General features: G+C 43.6%; 2 protein-coding genes across 2 annotated transcripts; one reads left to right on the forward strand and one right to left on the reverse strand.

The window, feature by feature from the left end:
* Positions 1–1,228: 1,228 nt before the first annotated feature.
* On the forward strand, positions 1,229–6,625 carry LOC106577491 (transcriptional adapter 2-beta-like). The gene is made up of 2 exons (XM_014155525.2): positions 1,229–1,550; positions 2,101–6,625. Exons 1-2 carry the CDS (start codon positions 1,281–1,283, stop codon positions 3,277–3,279), a joined length of 1,449 nt encoding a protein of 482 aa, XP_014011000.2. The 5' UTR covers positions 1,229–1,280; the 3' UTR covers positions 3,280–6,625.
* Positions 6,626–6,771: 146 nt separating this feature from the next.
* LOC106577492 (grpE protein homolog 1, mitochondrial) lies at positions 6,772–11,374 on the reverse strand. Its single transcript, XM_014155526.2, has 4 exons — positions 11,227–11,374; positions 10,431–10,575; positions 8,365–8,446; positions 6,772–8,142 (listed from the first exon to the last, which is right to left on the reverse strand). Exons 1-4 carry the CDS (start codon positions 11,292–11,294, stop codon positions 7,790–7,792), a joined length of 648 nt encoding a protein of 215 aa, XP_014011001.1. The 5' UTR covers positions 11,295–11,374; the 3' UTR covers positions 6,772–7,789.
* Positions 11,375–14,640: the final 3,266 nt, after the last annotated feature.

A 14,640-nucleotide genomic window follows, 5' to 3' on the forward strand; every position in this document is an offset into this window, starting at 1 on the left:
CCTCCATGATGGCTATATTCTTCTAGTAGCGCTGCTCCTGGTTAGACACGCCTTCTCCTACTTGGGATGTGCGTCGTAACCTGTCTTCTTGCAGATATACTCCACCAGCTTGATCTGGAGCTGACCGTTGACCTGGCTCTGTTTCTCCTTCTCCACCTGCAGCTCTATGAAGAAGTTCATGTAGTCTTCGTAGTCGAGGCTGGGGCCTTACTTTTCAGTTGGAGAGGGACCCTCTTCTTCAACCTGCACAGGACTGCAGCACTCCCTCTCGGGGGTACCTGGGCCTAGTTTGGTCCATCTTCATCATCGTCGTTATCGTTGCTATTTTCGAGTGTAAAACTTCACTCACGGGAGAGAGGCTCCCCTACTAGAGGCTTCATCTCCGGGCCCTCTCCCTCTTCAAATGTCAAGCTCGTGGGTAGGTTTGCTTATGTGGGTGACTCGTCTCCAGCGCCTGGCTCAAATGCGGCTGAGTTCCCTCCCTCTGTCTCAGTGTAACTGGTGTGAAATGGCTTGCTAGTTAGCGGTGCGCACTAGTAACATGTCAATCGGTGACGTTCAATTGGTGCCCTGCAAGGGCAGCAGCTTTTGTGGCGCAATAGGTAACGATGCTTTGCGAGTGACTGTTGTCAATGAGTGCAGAGGTTCCCTGGTTCAAGCCCAGGTTGGGGCGAGGAGAGCGATGGAAGCAACATCAGTTGAGGTGCAATCTGTTGCCTGTTCTGGTGAAGCTTTTTCAGACTCCACTAACACGCCCTCCTCATCCTCATCTGCAGGGGTATCAGCTTTATTCTTACTGTCATCAACATTAGGGGATTTGCCCTCCTCCGAGGGCTCTACAGCTTGTGTCTTCTGGAGTTGTTCATTGTTCTTCAGCTCTGTGTTTTCAGGGTCATTGTCTTGTTGCTCTGCATCCGCATCGATGGGAATGTAGTATTCCTGACAGAAAAAAGCTAGAAAATCACATAAGTATGTCAATGAAGTCCCAATGTGTAAGGCAAAACTCAAATATATCAACACAAATTAAATTAAACACAGCTATGCGTTTTGTAGTATAAAACGAAGTCAAGAAACGCTAAATGAGAACTTCACTCAGAAGTCAATGTTTGTCAATGAACCTATTGGTGTTTTGAGTTGTCCTGGAAACTGAGCATGTAAGCCAATCACAGGCGTTTGCGCCAAGCTTATTCATATTAATGAGACGCAGTTGTGAGACTCCAGTACGCATGCCCTCCCCCCGCGACACTGCTGCTTCCAACAACAAGCAAGAAGCCAGCAACATGGCCGACCTAGGAAAGAAGTACTGCGTAAACTGCCTTGCAGACGTTACGAATCTGCGACTTCGCTGTACTGACTGCCCAGATATCGAACTGTGTCCGGAATGCTTCTCCGCAGGTGCAGAAATCGGTAATCATCGGCGATGGCACGGTTATCAGCAAGTTGACGGCGGGCGCTTCCCACTCTGGGGTCCCGAAGCGGAGGGAGGATGGACTAGCAGGGAAGAGCAGTCGCTACTCGATGCGATCGAGCAATATGGCTTTGGAAACTGGGTATTTCAATTTATAGCCTACTTGTCTCATAGCTAGCTAGCTAGAATACACATATATGCATAAAATGATATAGATTAAATGTGAATGAGTAAACTTACACTGTGTTATTTTACATGAGAGTATCTCCGAATACATTGGACAACTTCAGACTGACAGCCAGGACTTGTCGAGAGTTGGCAATATCGATGCAACTCTGCAAGCCTTGAAATCCACCTTGTTTTAGTCCTGATTACAGCTAGCTAGCTAAATTGTTATAATGCATATTTTTTTTATACAAATGTACATTGCAATCCAGGTTGCAAACCTGCACTGCATTATGAAAACGTTTAGTTTAATGTAGGCTGGTCATCTGTTAAAATGAATCTGTTGTATGTATTGCCTATCAACGGATTTCAACACACGTATGGTAATAGTGTATAGCAATGCATGCAGTGTCTGTCTAGATGCTTGCAGTGATGTATCCCTATATGTGTAATTATCTGCATTTTATGAGGGGGAAAAAAAGCATCCCCCAAGTAACACTCTGCCCTGTGTGTGTGTTGTCTTTCAGGAGGACATGGCCACTCACATGGGGGCGATTCGGACCCCCCAGGAAGTCATGGACCACTACGTCAGAATGTACATTCACGGCAACCTGGGCAAGGCCTGCGTCCCTGAAAGTATCCCAAACCGGGTAACGGACCACACCTGCCCCAGCGGTGCCCCCCTGTCCCCCAGCCTCACCACCCCCCTGCCCCCGCTGGATGTGACCCTGGGCGAGCAGCAGCAGCTGGGCTATATGCCCCTTCGCGACGACTACGAAATTGAGTATGACCAGGAGGCAGAGAAGCTCATCAGCGGCCTGTCGGTCAACTACGACGATGAAGACGTGGAGATTGAAATGAAGCGGGCGCACGTGGACATGTACGTGCGCAAGCTGCGGGAGCGTCAGCGCCGCAAGAATGTGGCCCGCGACTACAACCTGGTGCCCGTCTTCCTTGGGCGAGATAAGAAGGACAAGGAGAAGCCAGGCACGCTGGGAGTTGTAGGTGGCGGGGGTAGTGGTGGCGCCGTCGGAATGGGAGGAGGAGTAGTGGGGACCCTTCTGATGCTGACCAATCCCATTGTGACGCAGGGAGCTGCAGCCGTTCCTACAGTGCCAAAGCGTAAGATCACCAAGGAGGAGAAGGAGCAGCGGGTCAAGTTACGGGGGATGTGCCAGTTCATGGCTCTGCGGGAGTTTGAGGACTTCTTTGACAACATGCACAAGGAGCGCATGCTGCGTGTCAAGGTACGAGAGCTGCAACGATACCGCCGCAACGGCATTGCACGACTGGACGAGTCGGCCGAGTACGAGTCGGCGCGGCACAAACGGGAGAAACGCAAGGAGAACAAGAGTGTGGCTACCTCCAAAACAGGCCGAGGCGGCGGGCTCGGCCCTGGGGGAGGGCTTGGAGGAGTAGGCGGTGGCATCATCAAAGAGGAGGGCAAGGAAGGCGAGTTTGCAGCCATTGAGAACCTGTCCGGCTTTGAACTGCTGTCGGACCGGGAGAAGGTCCTGTGTAACACGCTCAACCTCAGCCCCACGCGCTACCTGACCGTCAAGACCATCATCATCAAGGACCACCTTCAGAAGCGCCAGGGCATCACCTCCAAGAGCCGCCTGCCAGGCTACCTGGACAAGGTGCTCAAGAAACGCATCCTCAGCTTCCTCACAGAGAGCGGCTGGATATCCCGAGACATGTCCTAACAGTCCATCGGGTTTGTAGGAACTGGACTGGGAAGTGTCCTAACAATGTGTGTATGGAGTTGGTGGGGACTGAGGATTATAGAAGGACCATGACTCTGTTCTCCGTTGGATTGGTGTGTCTTGTTAGAAACGATGTGAGATTTGCACTCGTAAGCTCCACATAGACCAAACTATTGGATTTTACCACCTTTTATCTCGTTTTGTCCAACATCATCGACCACAGGACTGTTTGTGAATATGTACATTGCAAAGAATAAGGATTTCCCCTTAAAAAAATAAAAGTTTGGATACCATTTACAGGAGAGTGATGAACAGATATATATTTTTGCATTTGAATCCATATGAATGATAATGTATGGGTAGATGATACAGGGTCTCTGTATTGAAATTCCAGTGAAGGATCGCCTAATGCTGCTGGGCAAACCAGACAACACTGTTTTCAAAGCTGTTCTCAAAGTATAGTTTGCCTCCAGCTTCCTTTTAGCCTGGTCCCAAATTAGTTGGTGCTGTCTTTCCAACTCCTATGGTCATTGACCAGACAACACCAACAGATCTGGGACCAGGCTAGCTTCCTTTAGGTCAGGATGTAGTTTTGGAGAGCACAAGTTAGTGCCTATTCAAACAGCAATACAGTCACACTGTGCTGCAACGCAGGGGGTATATCATCCTATTCCTCCCATGAAGAGATGAAGGCCGGCAAAGCATACAGGAGTCAGTATTTGGCAGCTAACGCTCTCGTAGAGTACTGCAGTAATCCCCATTTTGACTTTTGTAGCTTTGTGGCAGTCTAACTTAGGATGTCAGGCTCAGAATTTGGCACTGAGAGGAATAGCCTAACTTCTCACTATTCTGTTCCATCCCCTGCATGATTTCTGATTCTAGTAGGCTATTCACTAAGATAAGAAACATTTTAACTTTTAAATATGGGCATTAACCAATGACATGCGTACAATCCTTAAGCACAAATCAAAAATCTCTTGTTTGCCAAATGAGCATATAGGCTATCACTAGTTTTTTTTACTACCCTGTTCCATCGCAGGTTAAGTTTGCCATCCCATTGGTTTGGATATTATGGTGTTAACTGTGTGATAGCCTGTCAGACTGTTTTTAACCTCTTAATGAATATGTGGTGCATGATTGTCTTCTTATCACCGGTTGCTTGCTGTTTTGTTTGCCAGTGTTTCACTTATCCAAAGGGATTAAAGTCATATTTAAATGTTTTGAAGACCAGCTACATTTGCTCCATCTAACTTCCTGGTTCATTGTTTATATTTTTTTTACAGTCACAGCATTCATATAGGCTACTGTACACATCACATGGCCTTGCAAGTACAATATCAAAGGCCAGGAATAATCTGGTAGAGTAAAGGGACGACTGCCTCAGAAAAGCTTGGTTGGTATTAGACATTGATGTTTTCCATTGACATCAAATGTGTTTGTTCCCAGCACAGGTACTTTGTAGTGTCCACTGGCACCTTTTCTTTCTGACATCCAGTTAGCCTGTTTAAAATGGAAAAGGTGAACTACTGCAGGGATAAAGATGCGGTTTGGTTGTATAGAAAGTGTTGAGGAGTATCAAGTTTGACGCTGGGAAGTAGATGTAATGATCGCATACCAGTGGAGGCTGGTTGGAGGAGCCTGTCCTCCTATAGCTCCTCTGTCACACGTATAGGCCTTGGTGGCATCCCCATCATAGTATATTTATCATACCACAGAAGTAATAAAAGCAATATATTGTATTTATGCTTCCCCATAAGCTTGAAAGTATCCAGACACTGACAAGGCCCCTGGGTTCTCGCATCACCTACCTGAAGATTTCTATTTGTTGCAACAACTGGCACGGTTTACAATCAAAGACTAGATATCTCCTTATCTGGTTTAAAGAGAAAACTGTTTTTGAACCATAACGGCATCTATGATTTCTTTTCACTTTCCTCCGCGGTGCCGAGGGCTTTTGTGCGTGTCGATCAGAGAGGTGGTAGGAGAGCGCCTTTTGAATGGGCATCGGTTGATGGGCAGAGTTGGAATACAAAAGTGGGGTTGAGGCTGGGAGAGCGAGGGATGGGCGTAAGAAGTAGTGGAGTGTTCAAGCTCTATCTCTGTCAAAGCATAGATTTAGTTTTGTGCTGCTTCTTGTTCTATTTTCCTCCCTCCGCCTCTCCTTCCTCTCCCTGTCCATGTACTGACTCTTGGATCTTGGTGCTTTTTACTGATAGGGATTTTGCCATAAAACTAAAGCCCCATTCCTCACTGCTGTTTCTGCTGCAGGGAGCCAGTTGCCCTGCGTTCAGAGGTGGAGCTAGCTGGTCAGCCCAGTGTTATATTTATTAGAGAACATAAAATAATCATTTCTTATTGGACAAGGCCAGGTAGTCCCTCCCTGTTTCACCCTATTGTCTTCCGTTTGGTGCCTACTGAATGAGACCCAGGCTGTATTAAGAGGTCAGCCTGAGAGGTCAGAGTTCAGTCTAGGCTAGAACCTCTAAAGTTGACAGTGCCTATTATCAGTCTCTCATTTCCTGTCAAAGCCAGTAACTAACTACTTCAACCATTGTCATTATAAAAAGTTAAAATACATTAATACACACAGCCTGTTTCCCATAGCCGTGTTTAATAATCAGGGTGTGCCATTGCTGTGCCAAACCATTTTACCTATGGCACAGATATTATGACCGAGGGAAACACAGTTAAGCTAAAGCTTCCCATCAGTAGATTGCATTCTGAATTGTTTCAGCCTCTTTTTCTGTACTTATTTATGTTCAAAAGATAACATTTTATAGGTGGTTGAAATTACTCTTGTTCTATGAAACATCATTACCATTTGATACAAGCATATGGGAGTGTTTTGCCTGTTTTTGCATGTGAAGCCAAGTGTTTTAAATGATGTAAACAGTACATTTTGGTTAAATGGCTTGATTGAAAATTATTTCCATTTGAATTGTTTCTAAACATCAAGACTTCTGAGGGTGGGGAGAAAGGTTTTATTTTATTTCTGTGGAATTTTTTGCAAAAATATTTTACCAAATGTAATGATTTTTTTTGGAAGATAAATGAACATATTAATACTGACCTGTGAAATGTACAGTATTTTATTTCAGGGACTTTATAACTAAGAGAAAAACAAATCTTAAATATGCGAGTGAGAACCATTTTAAGCCTTTTGCATGTGTTGTCGTTGCATGCTGTTAAACTGTTCATGTGTACAAGTAGTATGCTTAGGAAGTCAAAGCATTTGTTAACAATTCAGTGGTTGAAAATGTTGAGGGGGAATTTTTGATGGCCCATTCTTTGTGGTTGCACAGGACATAGTATGTTTTGTATTAAAAGTGCAAATACTTTATACTTCTATGGCTTCCTTGGTTAATTTTTACAGCATTGGGTGAGTTGAGTATGTGGTAATATCGCTGATAGTTTGAGTGTTCTACATTTATGAAGCCTTCTACCTACAGTGTAACAGTCAAATCGAAAGCAATAAAATCAGGGGACTTCTGATTCAAAGTAAATCTGTTTATTTAAATGCTGCTGTGGCACTCAACAGAACAACTATTCACTATAATGTTCAGTTCAAATAGTTATTGTATAAACTCAATTGGTATTATGCCGTCTATCCTAGACCACCAAGTCGACATCTGCCAAAGCAGTGATGTACAGTGAAGTCCGGAATGATTACATCAGAGGCTCAACATAATTTTGCTTATCTCAGGTGAATCTGTAATCAATTTGACCAGAGCATTTCGACAACCGTAGTCATTGTTCTACTGTACCTGAACAATAATTTGTCTAGACATCATTTATAAAAATGAAGTATACAGTACATGTAAAACTGTTCCTGGAAGCAATACTAAAACAGCAATATACAGGGTTAAGTTGTGCCAAAAACAACTCATCTTACAGGAAAAATGTCATTATTTTAAATTCAATTGTATGAGAGTTCTCCAATGATAGTGATGACAACAATTTGGTCTATAATCAATGAGATCCATTACATTCTCCCATCCATAACACAATAATTACAATGACTGGACAAAGAGAAGAATGGAATCTGACCCCGATGACATACGACAGAAACGACTTGCATGAAACTGGTTCTGTGCTCTACATGCCATTACAAGTGTTACTTCTGTTAAAACATATTTGCTCCTGGCATATACATGGGTTCTATCCCAATTATCTACCCTTCTCCCAAAGTATGCACTTGCACACTCCCTGTCATGGATTTAAAGACAGCGTAAACTCCCTCCAGCCAATGCTTATACCAATCCAATGCTTTTCAATTCATGACGGGGAGTGAGCGAGTGCACACTTCCGGAGAAGGGTGGAGAATCGATATGCAGTCAAAACAGGCTGTGTGATGATGTCGTCCATGGTAACAATATCAGTTCGAGTTGGATTCCTGCCTCTTTGAGGCAACGTTAGGTGGTTGGGGGAGGGGGCTCTGACCAGCCTGCTGTACTTAAGGCGACCCGTCGCCCAGGCAACAACATCACGGTCGCACTGAATCTCTCTTTTTTTAAGGGGCTTTGGCCACGCCCACCAGCGCCGGCCGGAGGGTGCGCCCATGGAGCTTGTAGCCCACCTTGGTTACTATGGTGACCGTGCCGGGCTCTTTACCCTCCACGGGGGCGTGAAATAGAGCCTCATGCTCATAGGGGTCAAACTTCTGCCCTCCGTCAGGGTTGAGCTTGAACAGGCCGTGCTTGGCGAAGACCTTCTGGATCTGCGTCTCCGTCATCACCAGGCCATCGTACAGGTTCTTCAGGTGGGGGTTCTTCTGAGAGGTCACCTCCTCCTTGGGCACGCTCTCCGTCGCCTTCTCCAAGATGTCTGCCACCTCCAGCAGGTCTTTGCAGAAGCCTTGGACTCCTGATAGGTGTGGGAAGAAAAGAGAGATGCATTCTGTATTCTGAAAACAGACTGAACACCACAACATCATTCAATATACCTACATATTAACTTTATACTGTGTTCCTTGCTGTCAATGAACCAAAATGATGGTTTTAAATACCACTTATGTGTGTCTGTCTGCTGGGTCCAATGCACTGGTGAGACAAATAAATATGCAAACGTGCAAATATGCAAACTCACCATATTTCTTTGCGTCTTCCACCATCTTCTGACTCCTCGTCCTGAGGTTCTCCATGTCTGCCAGAGACCGCGTGTACTTGTCCTGTAGACCGAGACAACCACACTAATTCTGAGACCACACAGAGACCCCATGAGGAGATTTTTTTCCTCAAAGCTCTTCTGACTTAACCTGTTAGGGCTAGGGGGCAGTATTTGCACGGCTGGATAAAAAAATGTACCCGATTAAATCTGGTTACTAATCCTACCCAGTAACTAGAATATGCATATACTTATATATGGATAGAAAACACCCTAAAGTTTCTAAAACTGTTTGAATGGTGTCTGTGAGTATAACAGAACTCATTTGGCAGGCAAAACCCTGAGACATTTTCTGACAGGAAGTGGATACCTGATGTGTTGTATTACCTTTAAACCTATGCCATTGAAAAACACAGGGGCTGAGGAATATTTTGGCACTTCCTATTGCTTCCACTAGATGTCACCAGCCTTTACAAAGTGTTTTGAGTCTTCTGGAGGGAGATCTGACCGAACAAGAGCCATGGAACGATGATGGCCCATTAGACACCTGGCGCACGAGTTCATGTTGGGTACCCTCGTTCCAATACGTTATAAAAAAGAATGCATTCGTCCACCTTGAATATTATTCATGTTCTGGTTAAAAAAGGCCCTAATGATTTATGCTATACAACGTTTGACATGTTTGAACGAACGTAAATATATTTTTTCCCCTCGTTCATGAAGTGAAGTCCGGCGGGCTTAGATCATGTGCTAACAAGACGGAGATTTTTGGACATAAATGATGAGCTTATTTGAACAAAACTACATTCGTTATGGACCTGTGATACCTGGAAGTGACATCTGATGAAGAGAATCAAAGGTAATGGATTATTTACATAGTATTTTCGATTTTAGATCTCCCCAACATGACGGCTAGTCTGTATCGCAGCGCGTATTTTTCTGGGCGCAGTGCTCAGATTATTGCAAAGTGTGATTTCCCAGTAAGGTTATTTTTAAATCTGGCAAGTTGATTGCGTTCAAGAGATGTAAATCTATAATTCTTTAAATGACAATATAATATTTTACCAATGTTTTCTAATTTTAATTATTTAATTTGTGGTGCTGACTTGACTGCCGGTTATTGGAGGGAAACGATTTCCTCAACATCAATGCCATAGTAAAACGCTGTTTTTGGATATAAATATGAACTTGATAGAACTAAAAATGCATGCATTGTCTAACATAATGTCCTAGGAGTGTCATCTGATGGAGATTGTAAAAGGTTAGTGCATCATTTTAGCTGGTTTTATGGTTTTGGTGACCCTGTCTTTGAATTGACAAAACATTACACACAACTCTTGTAAATGTACTGTCCTAACATACTCTAAATTTATGCTTTCGCCGTAAAACCTTTTTGAAATCGTAAAACGTGGTTAGATTAAGGAGATGTTTATCTTTCAAAGGGTGTAAAATAGTTGTATGTTTGAAAAATTTGAATTTTGACATTTATTTGGATTCAAATTTGCCGCTCTTGAAATGCACCTGCTGTTGATGGAGTGCACCACGGGTGGGACGCTTGCGTCCCACCTAGCCCATAGAGGTTAAGGATTCAGCCAGGATGACATCACGGCAACAGTGTAAATACGAGTCTATGTATACCTTCCAATGTCCATACTAGTATACCACTTGGAATGTAAGCAGGCTTCATTCTAGGTAGTATTTTATTTTAATTGTATTATTTAACTAGGCAAGTCAGTCAAGAACTAATTCTTATTTACAATGACAGCCTACCCTGGCCAAACCCTAACCCAGATGACGCTGCGCCAATTGTGCGCCGCACTATGGGACTCCCAATCACAGCCTGTTGTGATACAGTCTGGAATCGAACCAGGGTCTGTAGTGACGCTTCTAGCACTGAGATGCAGTGCCTTAGACCGCTGTACCACTCGGGAGCTAGCGTGGATGTTGGAACCGAGTCTATGTAGTGACCCAGGAGTAGGGTGAAGATGCCCCTCCTAGACACTGATCTTGAGTAAACTAGGTAAACTTCACCCTGGAGCCAGACTCACCGTGACCTCTTTAAGCTGCTCCTCCAGCTGACCCTTCTCCTCGGCCAAGGCCTTTTCTGTAGGGCTCTGCTCAGCCTTCTGGTCCTCTTCTGACCCCTGGCCACTCTTCTGATGAGCTGCTGTGCATAGGAGCCGCTGGGATGCCCTAACAGAACAGAGAGAAATGGGTTAGATACACAACAGAACTTCAGCTGTTTATGCAGTGGTCACTTTAGTTCACTGGGATTCTTGTAAATGAATGTAAGTGTGTAGCAATGGTTGCAACTACTTTATGTATATGCGTCATCGGTCAAATCGTTAATTGGTGGCACGTGCCTTAAACGTTTCCTCCCCTTGGCATCTTTCAATTTGTCATAATCTGGTGAATCTCTCTCATTGCATGTGCTCTACTTTGCCAATAAATGGGCATAGTATATTGTGGTGTTTTAGTAGGTATGCCATCTGACTTGGCAGCATTGTGACTAGCTGAGCATAACGTTAGTTCATGAAAGCAAGGTTGTTTAACTAGCTAACGTTAGCTAGCCGGCTACGTTAGTAGATTGAGTTAGCTATACTAGTTAATTTTTTTAACAGACTCATAGGATTCAACTATTTTTTATGTTCAACATTTCATTCAGTTTGCTTTCCTTAAGAAATGTGCTCCCATTATGAAAGCAGCATATGACAGGTTGAAACGTTACTCAGCTAGCAAGCACCAAGGGTGATAGCAAATGGCACAAGTTAGCTAATTACTTTACAAACGACAACGTTACAATTATCTGAACAAACATATTAAAAAGCACACTCAATGTATTACCTTATTAATGAAGGCGATGCCGCAACAGAGTAACTCTGTCTCACAGCTCGTACACACCAACTCGCCATTTTTAGTGATAACACAAGCTGAAGGAGCCGAGCACCGCAACGGCAAGCGACTGAGGTTGAGCCAATCAGAAAGAGCCGCAATTAGTAGTCGCGTCCAATCAATGGTGGTATATACAATGACGTTTTCCTGTAGTTTGGTTGAGGTGACGTTAGAGGGCGAACACTTTGCACGTGACCAAGGACAGAATTAGATTGTTTTGTAAACTGAAGGTTATCCCTATTTTGTAACTTTTGGCAGCGATGTATCATCACCAAACCCATCCCTGTCATTACAATGTTGGATGGATAGGGCAATGATGATGATTACTGTGGTGATGATGATGATCAGTAAATTGGCCTGATGCTATAATCATATATGCATATGAACATTGCTTTTAATTCCTAATAAAAATATGACTCCACCCAGTGTTCCTCTTGAATTTAAATTTGGATGGCAAGTCTGTCTGTTTAACAATGTTTTATCCCCAAGGAGCCGTGAGAGTTTACATTAAACATGACTACAGTGCTGTGACAAAGTATTTGCCCCCTTTCAGATTTTCTCTTTTTTTGCATATTTTTGATAGTGAATGTTATCCGATCTTCAAACAACATCTAATATTACACATAGGGAACCTGAGTTTACAAATATTTATTTAACAAAGTTATGCAACACCCAAATTGCCCTGTGTGAAAAAGTAATTTCCCCCTTACACTCAATAACTGGTTGTGCAACCTTCAGCGGCAATGACTGCAACCAAATGCTTCTTGTAGTTGTTAATCAGTCTCTCACGTCGCTGTGGATGAATTTCGGCCCACTCTTGCATGCAGAACTGCTTTAACTCAGCAACATTTGTTAGTTTTCAAGCATTAAATGCTTGTTTCAAGTCTTAATTGGGATTAGGTCTGGACTTTGACAAGGCCATTCCAAAACTTGATTTAGCCATTTTCACATAGACTTGATTGTGTGTTTTGGATCATTGTCTTGCTGCATCACCCGGCTTCAGCTCACATACGGATGGCCTGACATTATCCTGTAGAATTCTCTGATACAGAGCAGAATTCATGGTTCCTTCTATTAAGGCAAGTCGTCCAGGTCCTGAGGCAGCAAAGCATCCCCAAACCATCACACTACCACCACCATGCTTGAACATTGGTATGAGATTCTCACTGTGGAATACAGCGTTTGGTTCTCGCCAGACATAATGGGACCCATCTTGTTCAAAAAGTTTGCTCAAGTTTGCCAAAAAGCACCTGGAAGCACCTGGATGATCATCAAGACTCTTGGAAGAATTTTCTATGGACAAATGAGTCAAAAGTATAACTTTTTGGACGACATGGGTCTCATTATGTAAAAATAGAGAAAATCAGAAAGGGATGAAATACTTTTTCACGGCACTGTATATGTCTCGTTACAGTTATCAAACCATGGAGACTTGCCATCACACATTTTATACAACTAGTCTGAAACTCCTCCAGGCAATGTTCATCTTAACTGACAAATCTCAAAGCCCTTCCTTTGCTTCACCGGAGCAGCTCAGAATGAAAAAAAAAAAGCCAGAAGAATGGTTGTAAAAATCTCTGCAGCAGGTATTGTCTGTCAGATGCAAAACGTTAGCACAAAAATCAGAGTCATTTTATGGCAATGACAAGAGGCCTTCAGAGTGCGTCTGACTGTCAAAATGGGGCATTGTATTGTACATCAGAAGTCAGCATGTGGGAGCTCTGGATGATAGACAAGTTTCCCACAGTTGGAGGGCTGTTCAAGTGGATTTTTCCCAGTCGTATGTATAAATTCCCACTTCCCACTTGGTTACGAACACAGCATTATTGCAATTTGTCGCCTTGTGTTCCCAGTTTATAACTGCCCCTGGTGGGTCAAACAGGCATGATGGCTTTTATCCCACAGCTCGATAGGGATGGACCTGAAAGAAGAAGAAACATCACAGGTTTTATGTGAAATTTGAGGGAAGAAATCAGCCTCAGATCATGCACAGTAGTCTTTCTATCTACCCTTTTTATCTCTCTCTCTCTCTCTCTCTCTCACACTCTCTCTCTCTCTCATATCTGAAAAGGCGGAGCCAATTGATTTCCAGCACTCCTCGCTGTGCCACCTGTGCAGATGTTTTGATAACCACCAAATTATTCATTTGCAGAAAGCGGAGCAGAAAGTGAAGCAGACAGAATCGGCGAGCGGCGGTGTGTGCCCCTTACGGATTCTTCATTATTTGACACAGGCCCTGTGAGATGGAGCTTGACTCTGTGTTGTCGTTTGATGATCCCAGGATGGTGTCCTGTCACAGGTCTTTGAACATAATTAAGATGCACTGTGTACCCAGCCAGTGGTGATTTTAGCATGTAGCTTAAATCTTGGTGGGGCAAAAAAAAATGTTTAGATGCATGCCAGCAAAGCCACTACACAACCCAACCCTAAACATAACATTAATTGCACTAAAACGGTAACAAACGGTGCCCACAAACTGTTAGGGCCTACATAAAGCTTTCCCAACAGCAGAGCTTTATTTTCAGCACTATAGAGTGAATACTTACCACCGCTACACCTGGCTATCAGCGGAGCCTTGTCTGGCAGCGAATAGTTCATTCAGCCTCATTTACTGCTTTTAAACAAAACCATAGCTGATATGACTGACTTGCTTAAACAAATGTGGTTTCTACTGACAATTGAGATGTACAAACTATGGCATAAGGGAACGATGAGCGGATAAGAGGCAATCCGTAATTTAGATTCAGACATTAATGAGTGAGCTAATACGGACATAGTCAATATAATTATTTGTTCAGCACTTTTGAAATGTACAGAGACAGAATTCAGAAAATGGGCCATTCTTACAGTATTCTCCCTGTACACCAAGTCAGAACCATAGAATAAATAAAGGGGACATATAAGCAGACAATGAGATCTCTTACAATATTCAATGATGATATTTCTCTAAAACAGGCTATATGTGCACCACCAAGTCAGAACAGTAGGTTAAGTTATGAGGGGGAAAGAGACCAAATTAATAGGGTGAGGCACATGGGCTACTAACAGCATACACTTAGTATTAGTTTCTTATCTACAGTATACATATCTCCCTGGCATATTATATAATGTATGCAGCAGCATAGAATACATTTTTGGACTCACCTTGTTGTGCTCACTTGAATAGGGAAAGGGGGATACCTAGTGAGTTGTACAACTACATGCATCTTCCACATTTAACCCAAACTCTCTGGATCAGAGAGGTGCAAGGGGCTGCCATAATCAACATCCACAGCACCCAGTGAGTTAACTGACTTGCTGAGGGGCCTAATTACCTTGTCAGCTCAGGGATTTGATCCTGCAACCTTTCGGTTACTGGCCCAACGC

Source organism: Salmo salar, chromosome ssa18 (assembly GCF_905237065.1).
Source record: "Salmo salar chromosome ssa18, Ssal_v3.1, whole genome shotgun sequence".
Taxonomy (NCBI): domain Eukaryota; kingdom Metazoa; phylum Chordata; class Actinopteri; order Salmoniformes; family Salmonidae; genus Salmo; species Salmo salar.

Coding starts and splice junctions, on each gene's coding strand:
- LOC106577491 (XM_014155525.2), top strand. CDS start 1,281: ATGGCCGACCTAGGAAAGAAGTACTGCGTAAACTGCCTTGCAGACGTT. Junction 1,551..2,100: donor AATATGGCTTTGGAAACTGG/GTATTTCAATTT, acceptor GTTGTCTTTCAG/GAGGACATGGCCACTCACAT.
- LOC106577492 (XM_014155526.2), bottom strand. CDS start 11,294: ATGGCGAGTTGGTGTGTACGAGCTGTGAGACAGAGTTACTCTGTTGCG. Junction 8,447..10,430: donor AGCAGCTTAAAGAGGTCACG/GTGAGTCTGGCT, acceptor CTCGGTCTACAG/GACAAGTACACGCGGTCTCT. Junction 8,143..8,364: donor GGAAGACGCAAAGAAATATG/GTGAGTTTGCAT, acceptor CACACCTATCAG/GAGTCCAAGGCTTCTGCAAA.